Here is an 18,605-nt window from a genome sequence, read left to right on the forward strand (position 1 = left end):
CACTTGCAGCTTGGAACAACAAGAACTCTACTTTCTGCAGTATGTGAGTCTGTATAGCTGACCTATGACATTTTGCTGTTTTAGGCAAAGCAGCAAATGGTTCATCTCACCTGGGTCAAGGCTCACTGTATCTAGTCAGTTATGTTATAGTGGGAAATGAAACAGAAAATCCTTTTTTCACCCTTGACAGTAAAAATACAGGAATGGAAAATTAGATAACTAACAATTTGCTACCCTTTGACATCTAAAATCTGTCTTGAGACTACCATCTTATTCTGTCTAACAAGCAAGGCCTGATGGCTTGTAAAATATATGCAATAAAATAAATACGTACAAACATATAGGGGAAAAAAGATAAAATAAGGGCTTTATTTGTCATAGTATTTTTATTGCACTATTCTGTTTCTAGCTTATGGTTTTAAATTATTAATGCAATAATGCAATACATTTATGTGTTACCTGTTTTCTTTTTGAAAGGAGATTCCCTTGAAGCAGTTTTAGAGGAGGCAAAACATATTTCTTCACCATATGTTCCCATTTTGTTTTGGAATTCTTCCACCAGCTTTTTTGCCCACTGTTCCCGGGTATCCATGGCATCACAATAGCGTACCCAGTGTTTGCAGCTGTCTCCTGAATAAAACATTTGATTTACATTGATAAGAGCTCTACTCTTTCTTTGTCTCTGTGATCTACTTTTCAAAAGTTCTCTTCTAATTTGTGCTCCCTTTCTCAAAAAAGGCTCAACTTAAGGCATATTAATGGCATAGTTAATATCAGACAGAAGAATTTGTTTACATCTGATATTGACCTTCTAGAGCAGCTCATCTCATAGCTGAACAGATCTTCACATCTGTGTTTCAAAACATCAATATTTTCACATTTCCCACCACATCTCTGCTCATCTTAAAGAATGTCAGTACAATAAATATATATGTTATTGAGTGGTTGTGTTGCACTCTTGTTTTGAGTTATCTATATATAGTGCCATGGATATGCTATATTATCTTTCTTGGTATTATACAAGCTATGTACAATAGTGGTCAAGAACCTACATTGACTCTGTGCAGTATAAAGCTCCACCAAACATACCTCCACTCACCCTCCCATATGTGCAGCCTACTTGTTAGTTGCCAGTGTGCTCCACAGCCATTAAGTTGCTAGGTATGGTGGTGGAGGGCCCAAGCAAATATTCAATGATATTTCTGCTGTTGCATGCACAAAGAAAACATCATCCCCCTAGACCTGTGAGAGAATTTTCCCCTTTAAATTCAACTGCAGAAATCTAGCCAGATGCTAGCTAAAAGCCCCTGCTCTCTGGCCACTAAATGGCTATGAAGTAGGCTCAACAGTAGGGTACATGTGTGAGGATCACTGAGTGAAAGGAAATACTGGATACTTCCTTCTGCAATAACCTTATAATGATATATACAGGCACAACAGGAATTTACGAACAGGGTTCAATGTCTGACAATAACTAGTGATACTTAGTGGTTACTATCACCTATTAAAATAACTCTTCTATATTTTATTTTTTAATAAATACACCAAGGTGGTTCTGTATTCCAGTTAGTCTCAGCAATAATGTAGTCTCAGCAGTAGACTATGCATGCAGGGTTTTTTTAAAGTTTCAAATAGAGAGGCTATCTGTTTCCATGCATCTCATTCATCCTCATTTATTCCTTCCAATAACTAATCCATTCAATGGGTAAAAACTACTGTTGATACTGGAATCAGTGTTTCTTGCAGTGTATCACTAACATTAAAATTAAGCTGAGTTTTTCGAGTTTTTAATAATTACAATTCCCATTCTAAATAAGAGCAAATTACTTTTACCTGCCCAATGGAAAGGATAATAGTCAAAAGCCATTCTCCTAAAAGTTAATTGCATTGCACCTCCTGTTATTCCATGTTTCGAAGCACCTATGATAAAATGGAAAAAGAATGATAAAATATGACTGGTCTAGACCTACTCTTATATGAAGAAACTCAGAGTTGAACTGCATTGTGATCATTCAGTAGTACTGAATTCAGCATTCATAATGACTGAAAAGGATGCCACAAAAGGCCATACCCCAGAAATTCTTGTTTTGGAACACAGGTCCACCACTAAGCAAGAACCTTGTTGCTTGCAAGGAGAAAAGTTTTGCTTTCTCACCAGTTGTATTTTAGGTGAAGCCTTTCTCTCTGGCCCCATAAAATCAAATAGGAAAATAATTTTTAAAACTGTCTATGAAGATTAGTAGTCTGATGCTATTTGAATGGTATGTTTTCTTAAGCTTATATCAGGACAAGCATTTTAGCACTAATTAAAATATTAATCAAAAGTTTTTAAAAAACAGAGTGATAATACAGAATCAATTGAAAAGTTAACACCAAGGGTAAGCAATAGCTTCACCTGCCCAACACTTTGATAACTTGGTCCTTTAAAAAAGATAGAAGATTAGCATTATAGCTGCCTTAACTTGTGGTGACTGCAGTACTGTTCCATTAAATGTCACTCTTTCAGCAGTCTAAGAAAATCCAGAATTGAGGAGAAGACACAGAAGAACAATGATCAGATACTACTATTGAGTTGATTCTCTGTTGTGTAAATGTTCTATAATGAGGCCCAGTGTAAGTATCCTTGGTTATGACTTCTTCATTATTAAGAATTATAAAACTGACAATATCAGGAAATATTTTTCACTTACAATCTTAACTAACTTCAACTAATGAGATTTACATTTTATTTTAAACTATTCATAGTCTCTTCCTTCTTCTTCTATTCAAAATTGGAAACTTCCAGTGATTTGTGATTCACCAATACAATTTTATTTATTAAAAACACCGCACATATAATAAAACTGGTACTGTGAAATCAACAAATGTTTTACATAATTTTAAAATGAATGATGAAATTATCGAAATAGGTGAAGATTTACTATACTTTGACCCAGTCATCTATCAAAATAGAGTAGTCAAGAACTCAGAAGATGACTAAGACCTGGAAGGAGAACTATGAAGGAACTAGATAAGATCATCAAATGTAAAGATTAATGTTGAAGTCAAAATCATCCAAGCCATAATATTTCCCATTTCTGGGTATGATTGTGAAAGATGGACAGTGAAGAAAGATGACAGAAAGAAATTAGCTCATGTGAATTATGGTATTGGATGACAGTACTACAGATATCACAGACTGCCAAAAATATAAATGAATGGGTCTGAGAGCAAATTAAGTCTGAATGCTCCCTTGAAGCTAAAACATTTAAACTGAGGTGGTTGTAATTTGAGCATATCATGAAACATTGTAGCTCACTGGAAAAGAAAATGATGCTTGGGAAAATGCAAGTGGGTAGAAAAAGAGCAAGACCACAGTACAAAGGGATTGATTCAATCAACTAAACTACAGCCTAGAACATGCCTTTTGAAAGTCTCATTCATATAGTAGTCATAGGTCAAAGACGACAAATAACAATAATAACAAATAACATCAATACCTTTCCAGTAGAAGTACGGAGATTTAAGTATCTAAAATACTTGCCTAAATAGGAAAAGTCTTCACCTGAAATGAGGACAAATAAGGCTGATAATCACCTTAAATCCTTGGTAGGTATTGTACTTATTGTATACTGCTTAGATATTCCTTCATAGCAAAGAGCAATTCTCTTACTGGGTAAGGAATGCCTGTATGTATTACATTAAAGTATAGGGGAGATCCTTTCAAAAGAAGAAAGAAGAAGGAATCATATATTGTATTATTTGTTATATACTGTCTTGTAGGCACCTTAGGAAATCTTTCTGAAGGGCCTGGGACAAACAGCTGAAAACCTTGGCACTAGTCCAAAGGTAATGTCATTTACAGAGACTCTAATGGGAATAAAAGGAGATGTGTTCATTTCTGAAATAGGCACATATCTGTATAATGAAATGAAGCAACAACAAAAAAACCAGAACAAGATTCAAGAAACAGAAAAAGAATTTAGCTTTGTTAGAGATTTCTAATAAAGAGTTTGTCAATGATGTATGGAGGAGGGAGCAATAGTAAAAATAGCAAATACTACAAATGAAGAAAATTCACAGAGGAATAGGATAAAGAAGAACATGAATCAGCAGAAAAAAGCCTTTTAACAGCCAAAATGTTTCCCAAAACATCAAAATCCCACTTGTTTCAGGCATTTCAAATAAGGAGAGAAATGTCACTAGAAAACATGAAGGGGCACAGGACAGAAGGAATAAAGAATCAAGTCAAATAATACTCTGAAAAACAACAATGTATCCAAGTTGATTCTTCCCTATCTTATCTTAGAATCAAATACCTGTTTCTCGGGTGTGACTGTCATCACAGATATGTAGATCCAGACGGGAGATGAGAAGGTGATAAGAAGACTCTTTCATATCATGTTTTTCAAAATACTGGCTGATTGCTTTGTGGCTGCTGCCAAACGACTGGGGCCAGGACTGTTGGGCACTGTGAGCTGGAGGTGTAATCTACAACAGAGAGAAATTACGCCTAAATACAGTGGAATCTCGCCATATGCGGGGTATCCGTTCCGGATCCCGCCGCGTATGGCGATTTCCGCCTATGCTCGAGCCCCATTGTAAACAATGGGGCTCGTGCGTGGCGGTGCGGGTGCGTGCGGGACGCAACAGGCGCGCACGCCCATTCAATTGAATGGGACGCGCCGCCCCTTCCGCCCTGCGCGCGTGCCGCGGCTTGAGCACATATGCTCAAGGCCGCGTATGGCGAGCGCACGTATGGTGAGGTTCCACTGTATACCCATGTAAGTAAAAAGAAATTATGGTTATATATTTTATGTGGGTGACAGCATAGGAGACCATAAATGACATTCTGCAAGGACATTCTCGAAAAAAGAGCCTTGAAAATCATTAATACATTGTTATGTTTCATATTCAAATCACACAATGAATGTGTCAGACTGGAACTTAGGGGTGGTGTATATTCACTATATCATCACACTTGTATCCTGATTTGCAGTATGGAAAATATGGCTAATGTGATCCACCTACTTTAGGAAATCACGCTTTAGACGTATAGCTGAAGCACATTCTGTAAGGGTCTACATGGCTGAAAAGAAAATAGCTTCCAGCACTATTCCTTAAAAACTCCAAAAACTGTACAGGTAATCAGTTTGAAGATACTATGGAAAATAAAATTGTACCTTATTAATACTGTAGCAGAATGTCTATGCTACCTTGGCATCAACTTAATATGTAATAAGTATCATTTAAAAGTATAAAACTCAAGTGGTGATTTAAATAGAGAAAACTGAAAATTATGGCAGAGAGTAATGCACTGAAACAGAAATAGGATAATATTTATTTTATATATGAAAACTGGGATAATATTTATTTATTTTATATATGAAAAATCATTTACAAGTATAAAAATTTAGAAAGAACCATGATTATGGAGAGAAATGATAGAACTTGTCAAAGAACATTCTATTTCATGCATGCTTCTCCTAAGGAAGCAAAACTTCTGAAGTGAAAACCAAAGAAAAACAATCCAACTGATTAAACAACTTTGCTGTTTTTTCTAAACTGTCATTCCACAACACTATAATAGGAATGCTGAGCAAGCCACTTACTTGGACAGGTTCAGGAGCCATACTTTTCCTCTGCTGAGCTGATTTCTCCATGGCTTCACTCAAGGACTCTGCATACTTCATCATTGCCTTCAACTGAGAGTCAGTCAGCACCCATAACAAGTCATCAAGGAGGAACATAAGCTTAGAGGCCATCACATTGCAATCCTTTGTCTGTCTCATAAACAATCAGAGAAAGTTTAGCATTAATTTACTCCCATTCCTGTAGGGAATCACAGATATGATTAAACGGGACTCTCTAGACAACATTCATACACAACATAAAATGAACAGCATGGCAATTCCTTTAAAAGGTTGCATAATTTCTAGATATTTAGTGCAAGTTATATTTTCCTCTGATAGCTATCATCAGCTATCTCTTTCAACTGAAGAAGAAAGGAACAACCTGCACTGTTAAACTTGGAAGTGCTTTAAAATGTTTTATACAGAGCACAATGCCCTAAATACAACTGCTAACCCCATCTAAAGTGCAAGCTCTGAATCCGTGGGAATTTGGAAAGTCAATACTAGGCAAGTTCTAGTGCTCCAATGCATCTGCGTCATTTGGGATTGACATTGGGTTGAAGTCACTGTGGAAACTTTTCAGAATCAATTTTATTGTGGCTATTTGTAATTGTTAACCATGGCCCAATTTAGGAAGGGCCTAAAAACCTTCCTATTTAATCAGGCATTCCCCGACTAAACACATCCTGTGGGCCTCCCTCCTCTCTCGTGGCCGTGAGGTTGGGCTAATGGGTTTTTTTTTATTGTTTTTATGGATTGATATTGTTGTGTATGTTTTTAATTCTGTATTCTGTCTGCGCTTCGGTGCATTTTGTTAGCCGCCCTGATCATTCGGAAGGGCGGGGTATAAATAAAAATTTTATTATTTATTATTATTATGTTAACCTAAATATGCAAGCTGAGAATAAAATATTTCTAGAAAATGCTTAGAATCTGTTTAGCCATGATCACAAGAGGCTCCAGAAATGGGTTTGCAACACAAAATCTGGATAATGTACTAAAACTTCGTGAGTCTTTAAAAAAAGAGGGGTTTTAAAAACTAATTTTGAATAAACAAACAACAAAACAAAGGTTTCAACTAAATGCTTAAGAAAAATAGATGGTTCATCATGTAAATTAGTACTGTTGGCCCTGCTCTAATTTCTAGTTCCTCATCCTTTGCTTCTACAAATATGATGCCTCCTTTAACGTTCCATGAATCCTCCCTATCTCACTTTTAAGGGAGAACACAGTGAAATGAACATACATGTGTGTACACAAGCACAAAATGTAAGGTTTTTTCCTTAGAAAAATACAATTTTCAATCATTTATTTGCAAGTACAGAAGATGGACCTGCTAGTTGCAGATCATCTGGAATTATTTCAAAAGTTAAGAATTTCAAATCTCTGATTTTTAGCAGAAGACCAAAGTACATAACTCCACTTTCCAGCAGAGAATATATTCACCTTTCTCTTCAGAGATATTTGGATTTTGCCCTGATTTGTAATAAGTCTCAGAGGGGTAGTGGCAGGGTCTTGATCTGCATTTTCTGTAGCATCAGCCTCTATCCGGAGAGTCTGCCAGGTGAGTTCTTTAAATGTTAGAACCTACCAAGAAGGAAGAGAGGATGGCCACAAAAAATAAAAAATGGAAGCAATACTTAGTTTCTGGGGGTAGTATGCTTATGTTCAAGTAAAATACAATACTGAGATTGGCATAGGGAAGGTTCACTGAGCATTGGTACTGTGACTTGTGGCTCTATAGGGATGCAGTGGCTTAGTTGTTAAGACGCCAATTCTGATGATCAGAAGATCAGAAGGTTGGCAGTTCGAGGCCTGATTACTGCATGATGGAGTGAGATCCTGTCACTAGTCCCAGCTTCTGCCAACCTAGAAGTTCAAAAGCATGCAAATGCAAATAGATAGATAGGTACCACTTCTCAGTGGGAATGTAACAGCGCTTGGTGCAGTCATGCTGGCCACATGACCAACAGAGCAGTCCTCAGAGAATGCTGGCTCTTTGGCTTAGTAATGGAGATGAGCACCACCCCCTACAGTTACAACTAGACATTCATGTCAAGGGACTATCTTTACCTTTACTGTGACTCTGCAAAAATGCACAGCTCAATCAAGATTCTAAATCAACAAATCCTTGCAAATTTATAAAAGTGATCGCAATGTTGCAATCATCTTATAGCCTTACCTCTCCCCTGTGTGAATCAGTAATGCGGGTAAAACGTAGATCACTTTGCTGCCAACTGGGGTTGACACTGTATCCTTGAAGCTGCCACAGTTCAAAGGAAGCATGGAAGGCCTTGGAGTGGATCTTGATGGTGATGGAATTGACAACAATGAACATGCCTTCCACTACCTTTTCAGCAAAGCCATATTCACTATAGGGAAGGAAAGAGCTTTTAACAAAACAGAAAGCTTTAGCTCATTACATCACAAAACACAGTTGCCTGGTACATATATGAGAGATTCATTAGCTGAAGACGCTGTCTGAATTTAAAAGCGCATTGAAGAGCATTCTGGCATGCTTATCAAGATGATTTTTAAATTATGAATTTTAAAGAATTTTAGATGTAGATTATTTAAATATGTGAACATCTTATTTGTCCTTTTAAACTGAAGTATGTTCTAACTGATGTGTTTTAACGGATGTTGTTTGTTCATTATTGAATCACGGGGAGAGGCAGGTCAGAAATAACAATAACAACAACAGCAGCAACATGATAAAAATCATGGAAAAAGCCTTGAACCTAGATTTGCATGCTGGTAAAATAAGCTCCAAGGTTGTAGTGCTGAACGGTGCTGAAATCATGTTTCAGCATCAAGGACATATTTAATTTCTCCCCAGTTATGAAAAAATTGAAGTTATGAAGGATTGTTATTAATTGTATTAATCATGCTTTAAAAATTTATAAGAGATAATTAACTAGAGGTGAGAAATTCATAGCATGAAACCTTTTTACAGAAATAAGGAACTGAACAAGGTAGTGCCATAAAATTCTAGGTGTGGAAAGGACAAGAATATGTCAAAATATGCAACCAGTGTCCTAAGGCAGGCTGTGCTATACTTTAGCTACACAAATACTGACTCACATAATCCAGAACTAAGCATGTCAGCAACACTGCAGGCAAAGAAGATGAATCACATGGTGAAGTTTTTGTTTGTCTGTTTAATTTCTATGCCACCTTTTCCCTACCTTTTCCCCAGAAAGGGACCTAAGGCAGCTTACAAGATAAAAACACTTTTAAAACTTTGCAAGAAAAAATAAAAAACAATTAAAATAATCCAATTTAAACAATATGAAATTAACATTAAAAATATACAAGAGATAAGAAACTTTTCCCTACCTAAAGGATCTAGTAGTTGAAAGTTTATAGTAGTTGAAAATGCATTTTTAAAAAGCAATATACTTTTAACTAAGTTTAAAAACTACTTTGATTGAAATATAAAAATAATTAAAAATTAAAATTTTAAACAACCAAAGGGAAAAAACAATGGCAACAGAACACCAACTTGATACTAATATGTTACAGGTTGAGTCTCACTTATCTGAAATTACAGAATCCAAAATATTCCAAAAACCAAAACATTTTCCATGGGTGGCTGAGATAGTGATACCTTCACTTTCTGATGGTTCAATTGTATACAAACTTTGTTTCATGCAAAAAATATTTTAAAATATAGTATAAAATTACCTTCAGGTTTGTATATAAGGTGTCTATGAAACATATATGAATTTTCTGCTTTGACTTGGGTCCCATCTTCAAGATGAGATGCATATGCAGGAATATACAAATACAGATATGCTACCACCACCCAAATCAAAATCAAAAATACTCCTGGTCCCAAACAATTTGGATAAAGATGACTCAACCTGTATTGCTCTTGACTCTTGCATCCAGTGTCTGTTACTATGGGAAAGCAATATATATGTGGAACTCACCTTGTTGTTGATTCTGAACAAACAATGTATTTGCAGAAATAAGCAGGCTCAACATAAGAGGCCAGAGAACCTCTCAATAAAATCCCAAGTACCAAAAACTTCACAGCAAAAAACAGACAAACACTCTGCATTATGAATTCAGAACTATTGTCATTTAGACTGGGAAAGCAAAACTAGCACATAATATTGCAATGATAAACACTGGTTACAGTCAATATTAACCTTTGTCCTGAAGCAAGGGCAATGGGTGACTGTCCATTGGGTGGCCGGGGCTCTTCACATGTTCGCATCTCCACTTCAACTTTATCCAAATACTGTGAAAACAGCAAGTGAGACAAACATGAAGAATTTATCACTATTACACTATTTCAGAAAAGATAGATCTGGGAATACCTTGAAATAAGGAAGAAATGTACCCTATGTTATTTTTATCCTTGGATTTAGGAGAAATTTAGAATGACTTCTGATTAAACAAAATACATATGCAACAGATAATTCTAGGTTAGAAAGTAGACCCTGCCACATACTTCAGATGTTGCATACATCTGAAGAAGTAGGCTTTACTTTCTTTTTTTCAGGAGTTAAACAGATTGCCCTTTAATGCCAGCCTCGGGCAGAATGGGGGCGTGGCGCCTGCACGCCACAGCCCCAATGCTGGCATCACACCGCACACCTGAACGCACGGTGAGGGAGCATCATGGTGCTCCTTTGGTGCAGCATTTACATACACTGTACCAAAGGAGTGCCGAAAAGCCGCTGATGCAGCAGCAAGGGCACCTTTTTGCCAGCGCTAAAAGAAGCAGCATTTTGCTATTCTTTTTAGTGCCGGCAAAGAGCCAGATCAGGAACGCAGTGTGCAGATGCCGCAGCCCCAATCTGGCAGTGAAAGGAGTGGTGAGGACCCACTCATTTGAGACAGTCTGTAGAGCCCCTTAGTTAATCTTAAAAGTGCTACAAGATCCTTTTGTACACTAAAAAAAAGGTGTAATTTTAGTCCTGTTCCAAAAAATCCAGGAAGCTGAACACAAAGTATGAATTGCACCCTTAAAATCTCTGACCATTCGGGACATAATGCAAAAGATAATTTTTGTATTAGATATGAAAAGATCTTTAATCAATCCATTGGTCTAAGGCAGACCTTAGAAGTAGGTAGGGGCCAAAATTAGAATAGGTTGACTTCTTCAGGTCTCAGATAGGTTGGGGGTGTGGAAGTGCCCTCAGAGCCCCATGCTGCAGTTGTCTCACAGGACACGGAGGGCACTGGGAAGTGAAGTGGTGCCCTTTTAGTCACCAAGACTCAGAAGGTATAGGGTGGTGGTGAGGTAGTGCCCTCTGAATTGCCAAGACTCAGGAGGTATGGGGTGGTGGTGAGGTGGTGTCCACTAAGCCACTGGCACCCATAGGGCATTTTTTGGGGGGGTGGGGTGAGGGCACAAGGTGGTGACCTCTGTGTCCTGCACAGCAGGAACTGTCTCATGGGGCTTGGGGGGCATGGGGAGCAGTCTGGCTGAGGGGGGGGGGGGGGGAAGAAACACAGTTTCCCCACCCACAACTGTTGACACCAGTTGTCCTGATGCCACTGCTTCACAGCCCAGATTTATCCCGAGGGCTGGGCTGTGGAGGAGGGGGAAGCCTCCTCCACAGCTCAGCTTTCTCCCAAGGAGATGGCTGGGCTGGGAAAGAGGACGGGCATATTGGACGCTCGTCCTCCACCTCCCCAGCCCAGCCATCGCCTCAGGAGAAAGCCAGGGTGTGGAAGACGCTTGCAGGTGAATGTGAGCCACCAGAAATGCTTTGGCGGGCTGCATGCGGCCCATGGGCCATATGCTGTGCAGGTCGGGATATTCAGTCAATCTGCTGAATACTATGTCCATGTTAAGATTTTAATTTCCCTTAAATGTTTTAAAATGTCATTCTCCTAAAAAGTGTATTCACAAACTGCGCACAACAAAATCAGTCTAAACAGATGGGTTTATCAAACATGATTTAGCAAAAAACATGAGTCTAAGTCTTTCCATCAGTAGTGTTTGCCACAGAAGAAATAAGCAAGACACACTTCCAATAAGTAAACTTATAACAGAAGAGTCTCATAAACAAAGGAATACAAAACCTATGGACCGACTGGCATATTTTGAAGTAGTTTAAATTTCATTCTTTCTTTCTCACGTTCTAATTTTTAAGGCAGAACCACACCGGTGAATCAAAGCTATAATGTGGTAATCAGCCCCAAGCCAATCTATTTTACAAACAGAGGGATCACACACCCTTAGCTTCTGAGATTAAAAATAAATATTTTCTTTTTAGAGACAATCCTGAGTTGCAGGTCCTTACAAACTGAGAGAAGAATGGTCATTACCAGACAGATTGGGTGAGTCTTCAGCTTCGTCCACTGGATCTGTAACAAGAAAGTTGATGTTAAACAAACAGGAACTGCTGCAAGGGCTAAACAGATCCAGGGTGACATTAATAGGACCAGTGCCAGCAACCTCCTGCTCTGAAAAGTGACACTGTAGAAGTAGCTCTATGGGAATAAAATTTCAATGAGGGCAAAATGATTCCTTATCAAAAACTACCTGCAAACAAGTGAAGCGATATGGCAATGAACACAGGCTGCTACCATTAACAAAAATCTAAGTGGAATCTTAGGATCCAAGCCAATCTAATTGTTATAATGAGAGCCACCTATAAACGTTTTAAAAGAAGAGCTGTTAGGCTTCTGAATGAATTGTTCTGCAGTTTGCCATTGCAGCTATCCTTTTAAATGCTTGTTAAAGACTCTCCTTATAGGCTTCTGTAAAATCTGTTTTTAATTTTTAATATGTGGGCTTTCCATTTGCTTAGAGATTGGAGCTACTCAGGTTTTTTTCATACCCAACTTTGCTAATGCAGATCAAATCTGGAGTCATGTTACACATAAGCATTCTAGATGTTCAAATTACATTTTCCTCCCTTGTTATATTTGTACTATATTTTAATAAGGGCTATACCTCTCCTCAACACCCATATAAGAGTATAAGTAACTAAAAACTAAAAAAAAAGCAAAAACGAAATAACCAAATTAAAAACTAAAAAGAAATAAAAAGCACTTCAAATGCAATGTCAGAGAAGATAAAAAACATTTCACCATCAAAATGGCTTTTCTATTATTTTACTGAAAGGGAAACAATAGTTGATATTGAAACTTGTATTAAAAAATGTTGCAAGCATTAATGCCCCTTTCATAAAGCACTAACATGAGAAACAGCTCTGAGTGTTAAATACAGCAGGTAGTAGACTTCTGTCTCTACTGTGGGAACAGGATAAATCCAAGCCGCATTTTTCATTTACAATCTCCTAAACCATTTTGCGTGAGGGTTGTGTCACTACGCCTAATCCTAATGGAGCTTAAACGATTACTCGCTTACATCAACTGAAAAATCAATTTCCTGCTTCAAAAAAAGCTCGGGGGAATTTCAAGAAAAGTACATTGTGCTCTATTATCTCTATGTAAATGTGAAACTGTGACTATTTAATACAATCCCTGCAATTGTACATTTAAATAGAACGATTGCATATGTGAAGTTTAACAATGCACCGCCAACAAATTTTAAATTGATTGTGACCAGGCTGCTTGTAATTTCTGAAGCATCCGGGATTGAAAGCTTGATCCTTTTGTACCACTCACTGCAGCAGAGCTCATAGCACATGTACAGGGAGATTAGCAACTTGGATCCAAAGCTGAAATAGTTGGGATGAGCAAGCTTCTTTAGGATTAATGTAAAAAAGTTGCAAATGGGTCTGAGTGTGAAATGTCTTTAATACTACAAATGGTTCTGCTGAACATAACAGGGTTTTAACTCACCCTGATGGAAGCCTTGTTACAAAATACCCGAGTAATGGCTAACCAGGTGGGCAAATCCAATACATTCTGCAGAACTTCTTCATCCAGTTCAAGGTTAGTCAACTGTCCCTGCCCTTTGAGAGTACTCAAGTTGATTTTGTCAGGAGAGAGATTCTTTGTAAACCTGCAGCCAAGAATATAAAGAGAAAAGGATGATAGTTTACATGGATCAGTGGAAAGGATACTGGATTAAGATCTAGAATAGATCTTAAATTTGCTATGAATCTAATAGGTAACACACAATACACATGTATGTCAGTTTCAATTAATCCATCACATGTAAAATAAGATATGAATTATGACATGAAAATATGTACTTCTAGAGTCTTTCCTTGTATGATGATAGTGAGGATGATGAAGAACGTAAGTTTTTAGTTTAAGCAGGCGTATTTAAATTAATACAAATAACATAATGTTCTATGAAGGCTACAACAGGAAGTAGTATTTGAGCATTCCAAGTTCTCTCTTATTGCAAATAAGTATTAATTTCCCTCTGAGCTAATGAAGTTGTTTTCAAATCACTGTTAACTAGGTTTTAGATATCGTAGTATAATTTTAGTACTGATCTGTGAGAAGTACCACCTGGTTACTAACATCCTCTTTTGGGGAGGATGCTTTGATGGCTATGCAATTTTGGGTGTTCTTGCAGGAAATAAATAATGTGGATCCATTTTAGTCTGGTTCAGGGCAGGGTGCAGTATGAGGCAACTACAGCTATAGTTGCCCTGACTGATGACCTACTCAGAGTGAAAAACAGACAAGTGCTAACATGTTGTTCTTCCTGGATGTCTCAGTGGCTTTTGTAGTGTCGTACTGGGCTGGTTCTCCAAGATGGGAGATGGAAGCACTTTGTTCCAGTAGAACCACTCACATCTGCAGAGCCAGTTTGAAAGAGAAGTGTTGGGGGATTCCTCTTTAGCCCCATGGCTATTAAGCTATGGAGTGCAGCAGGGTTCCTCATTCTTTTTACTATCTACATGAAGATGCTGACTTTGATCATTAGCAGTTTTAGTGTGAGATGCCATTTTTTTCTGATGACATTCAGATTTACTTCTCCTTGTACAGTGCACCTGCGTCATACGCGGGCACCTTTTATGCAGCTTTCAGCTTACGCTGAAAGCCACACGATGGAAACAATGGGGCTCGAGCATATGCGCTATTTACTTTACGCGGGGGAGGGGGGTCCAGAACAGATCCCCACGTAAAGCAAGGGCACACGGTAATTGTAATCAGCTGGGGCTGTTCAGATGCTGAACCCGTCTGGATGAGGGCCAATAAACTGAATCTTAATCCCAATAAGGTGGAAGTTATGTAGGCTGGTGGTTCCAAGGTCTGTGAATTGGATACGCAACATCCCCTGGAAGGGACTGCATTCCCCTGAGGGACTGGCTATGTGGCTTGAAAGTACTCCTTGAGACATCTCTGCCACTGAAGGTTCAGGTGGCCTGTATGGCTCAGAGTACTTGGAGCCAGCTTTGACTGGTCTGCCAGCTACAAGTTTACATGGATAGGCATAACCGACCATATATACTCGTGTATAAATCGACCTCAGGTACAAGTTGAGGGAAGGTTTGGGGGGCAAAATCATGGATTTTGATATGATCCATGGATAAGTCAAAGGTCAAACTTAGGGACATGTAACAAAGGATCTAAACACGGGGGGGGGGGGGGGGAGACACGACTTCATTCCTTCCTTCTCCCTTTCTGGACCTCTCCCAAGGGTCACAGTCTGGGAATGCAAAATGTGGATACAAACCTCCAATTTTCCTCCCTTCTCCACAACCTTCCCCAAGGCTGATGGCTTGCAACAAAAAAGGAGACACAGACCTCCGATTTCCCTTCCTTCCCCAAGGCTGATGGCTTACAAAAAGGAGGACACAGACCTCCGATTTCCCTCCTCTCTCTTTTTCTTTCCTTCTCCACAGCTTTTCCAAGGCTCACGGAGAAGTATTACCGTATTGACCCATATATATATCTACCTAGGATTTTGAAGCCCATTTTTTGGGCTTAAATTTTTTTGACTTATAGATGAGTATATATGGTAAACATAATAGTTCACTAATAACTTCACAATTATGCTACTGTAATATAGTCTACTTGAGACTGTGAAATTATTCAGAAACTGCAGATAATGCACAATACAGCAGCTAGATTGCTTAGTGCATTACTATATCGAAACCACACAACACATTGCACTCATTGCTAATATACTCAAGTTCTTCCACAGACATACATGGTTTCAGTTTTAGCCCCTTAAGCCTATTTAAACTTGTTAAATTGTTTAATAGGCTTTTGTCCGTTGAAGTTATCTTTATTTTTTAGAAGTGCAAATCCTCATCAGCTTCAACCATGGGTAGTGCCTGATATAAAATTACACCTACATTGGGGAAATTCACCAAAAGGAGGGAATGAAGGGCTTAACAGCACACTCCTACCTTATAAATATGCTTCCCCAACCCTCATTATACAAAGAAACACAAGCCAGGAACACACTGAGGCGCATTACAGACCGCCGGATTGCGGCGGTCTGGCTCCGCCTCCCCTTTCAGCATCCGGGAGCCTCAGTGGCCAAACGGCGCAGCTCCTGGACGCTCCGAGGAAGGAGCACGGAAATCGCGCTCCTTCCTGGGCCCCGGAAGAGACACTGCAAGGCGCTAGTCGCGCACTCGCGGCGTCACTTCCAGGGTGCGATGTGTGGACACACAGCGTCCGCTACGTCAATATGGCGGCGGCTGTGTGGAACGGCCGCTGCCATTTGTCACGGACTCTGTCCATGATAGGGTTAGGGGCGTCTGGAAGAGACGCCCCTTTTTCAAACTGGGATGTCCTCAGGACGTCCCTAATGGCGGTCTGTAACCCGCCTGAGTTAGGAAATAGGTCCATTGAGTTTATTACTGCTTTTACTGATTGGCAGCAAACTCTTAAGGGTTTCAGACAGGAGCCTTTTTCATCCTGTCTGGAAATGTTAGGAGTAAACCTAGAAAGTTTTCCATGAAAACCCTCAGCTTTACCACTGAGCAACAGCCCCCCATCTGCACCCACACACATACAGAAACAAGAAACGACTACATTTAAAGCATTGTGAACATAAACTGGTGTTCTTTTTTTACAAACAGAAATCTGAGGGAAGGAGTAGAGTATGAGAGAAAATAGGCAATATTCTCAAGGTACTCAGATGCATGTGTAGATTTAGAGTGTCTGGTTTAATCGGTTTTCTCTGGTAAGCCAACAGTGTCTGAAAGGTTTCCCCTCACTCACAAGCAAAATAAAGATATGAACAGAGATACAAGCAAGAGAACAATTTAAGCCTTTGTTTCTCTTAAATCAGATTAAACCTTAGGCCCCATCTAATCTGCAACGAAAGAGTAGATCGCTTTGAAAAAAAACATCTATTTATAGTACCTATCATATCATTAACATGATTCAGCATCACGCTGGGTTGGCGTAATAAGGCTGTAACCAGGTCTCAGCATGGTCACAAGGGCTGCAGGCAAAAAAGCAGAGACTGCATTCTTCTGTTCTCTTCACTCCTCCACCAGCACCTAACTCAACAGAAATATGTTCTCAACTAGAAAGAATTTAGTACTGAAATTGAATGATAAAATATATAAGCAGCCTGTAATACAGAATGGATGATGACTATTTGTCCTATGAATTTCTAATAACTGAAGACCAAAAAATATTTCACACAGATTCCTCCATCCTAATTCTAATTCTTCACAGCAGTGCAGCAGGTGGAGAAGAAAAGGTCTCTTTGTTAACAAGAGTAAGATTAGATTGCCCTGTTAATCATGCCCCTGGTTCTCTCATTTCCCTTTCTTTGCATAAACTACTCCATTGTGAAAAATACAAAGAAAGACTTCAGCAGAACTCTGCCAGGAACTCAGTGGGAGAAAGAAGAGCAAACAAGGGCTATTCTCATCCAGCATGGGTCACAGGCAGAATCAGTGCCAAGCTTGGCTGCTAGAATAGCTGCTGAGCAGGCCGCTGAAAAACAGCTGAAGACCAGCTGAGGCAATTTATACATTTCACTGGACACTTAGCATGGATTTTAGTTTGTGTGTGTGTGAATGAAGTATAATTTCAGGTAGATGCTATCACAGCAGTAACTTCCATGAACAGAGAACTTCAGAGTACACAAAAGGTTTCTGCCATGGCACTGTAGAAGCTGCCATCTTATAAATTATGCTGCTCATAAGCATAAATAGCTTGCTTGCTAAATACACAAATAAGCAGCCAATTGTAACACAGTAATTTTCTTTTCAAATGCTCTCAAGTGGTTTTCTTATTCTGCTGCTACTACCTACTACTACTAAAATGTTAGGCTTCCCGATTCACAGTGCCTCATGTCCAAAAACTGCACCGGGACACTGTGCACAGGGAAGTGCAAATCACAGACCAGGATCCAACAGGTTCTATGGCAAATACCATAGTTCACCAGAAATGTTGTTCCAATCCCTTGCATATAACACCTTGTCTTTCTACACTGAACAGCAGGACAATGAGATGTTGTGGCATTCTCACCTCCTTTAGGGTGAAGCAGAATTTCTCATGACCTATACTAACAGTGAGCAATGTGTGGCTTGTGGGCCTACTGTTTTTTACTCCAGGTCATTTGTTGTGCCCCCCCCAAGGGGATTTGCTCCAAAATGTCCTCTAGGATATGTGGAGGGCATTTCTAATACATTTGGGGGTCTCACAGACCCCCAAGAGTCAAAGCAAAATTCTGAATTTCCCCCAAAAAACATTGGGATTTTTTTTTTTTTTTGGCCTGAAAATGATCCCAAAACATGGTGAGAATGCACCCATGTACCCTAGGGGGCATTTGGGGGATAAAGCAGTTTGTTTCCCAGTACAGTGGGGGAGTGGCCATTCAAGACCTCCTGGGGGGATTAATGAAGCCGTCCACAGTTGCCTACCCCTGATGTACTGTTAAAGGCTTTGCTGTAATCTATTACATTCAGGTTGATTTTCTTTTGAAATTCTTTGTTGTATACCATTATTCTTTGTTGCATACCAATATTCTTTGTTGCATACATGCATACCATGTATGTTTGCAGTATGATCCCTAATGCCTGTTCCTACACCAAAAAAGTACAGGATCTTGGTCTTGTTGTTGGCAAAGATATGGACAAACCAATATAGCTATGTATATCACTGCAGCCAAAACTCCTATGC

The 18,605-nt window shown here is 39.0% G+C and overlaps 1 protein-coding gene across 2 annotated transcripts in view; it reads right to left on the reverse strand.

Annotated features, from left to right (window-relative positions):
- The window catches only part of BLTP3A (bridge-like lipid transfer protein family member 3A), a 75,754-nt gene that overhangs the window by 35,390 nt on the left and 21,759 nt on the right, over nt 1-18,605 (reverse strand). Inside the window, exons 2-11 of one of the 2 annotated variants that reach the window (XM_089514688.1) lie at nt 13,389-13,551; nt 11,904-11,942; nt 9,770-9,861; nt 7,795-7,984; nt 7,059-7,199; nt 5,592-5,762; nt 4,299-4,470; nt 3,524-3,544; nt 1,834-1,920; nt 460-630 (exon numbers count right to left, since the gene is read on the reverse strand). In XM_089514688.1, coding sequence (XP_089370814.1) covers nt 460-630; nt 1,834-1,920; nt 3,524-3,544; nt 4,299-4,470; nt 5,592-5,762; nt 7,059-7,199; nt 7,795-7,984; nt 9,770-9,861; nt 11,904-11,942; nt 13,389-13,551 — 1,247 coding nt within the window. The remainder of the gene's footprint in view (nt 1-459; nt 631-1,833; nt 1,921-3,523; nt 3,545-4,298; nt 4,471-5,591; nt 5,763-7,058; nt 7,200-7,794; nt 7,985-9,769; nt 9,862-11,903; nt 11,943-13,388; nt 13,552-18,605) is intronic. The other variant, XM_089514689.1, reaches the window with a different exon arrangement.

Source organism: Sceloporus occidentalis, unplaced genomic scaffold (genome assembly GCF_023333645.1).
Source record: "Sceloporus occidentalis isolate IW3139 unplaced genomic scaffold, rSceOcc1.0.p SCAF_3, whole genome shotgun sequence".
In the NCBI taxonomy this organism is placed as follows: domain Eukaryota; kingdom Metazoa; phylum Chordata; class Lepidosauria; order Squamata; family Phrynosomatidae; genus Sceloporus; species Sceloporus occidentalis.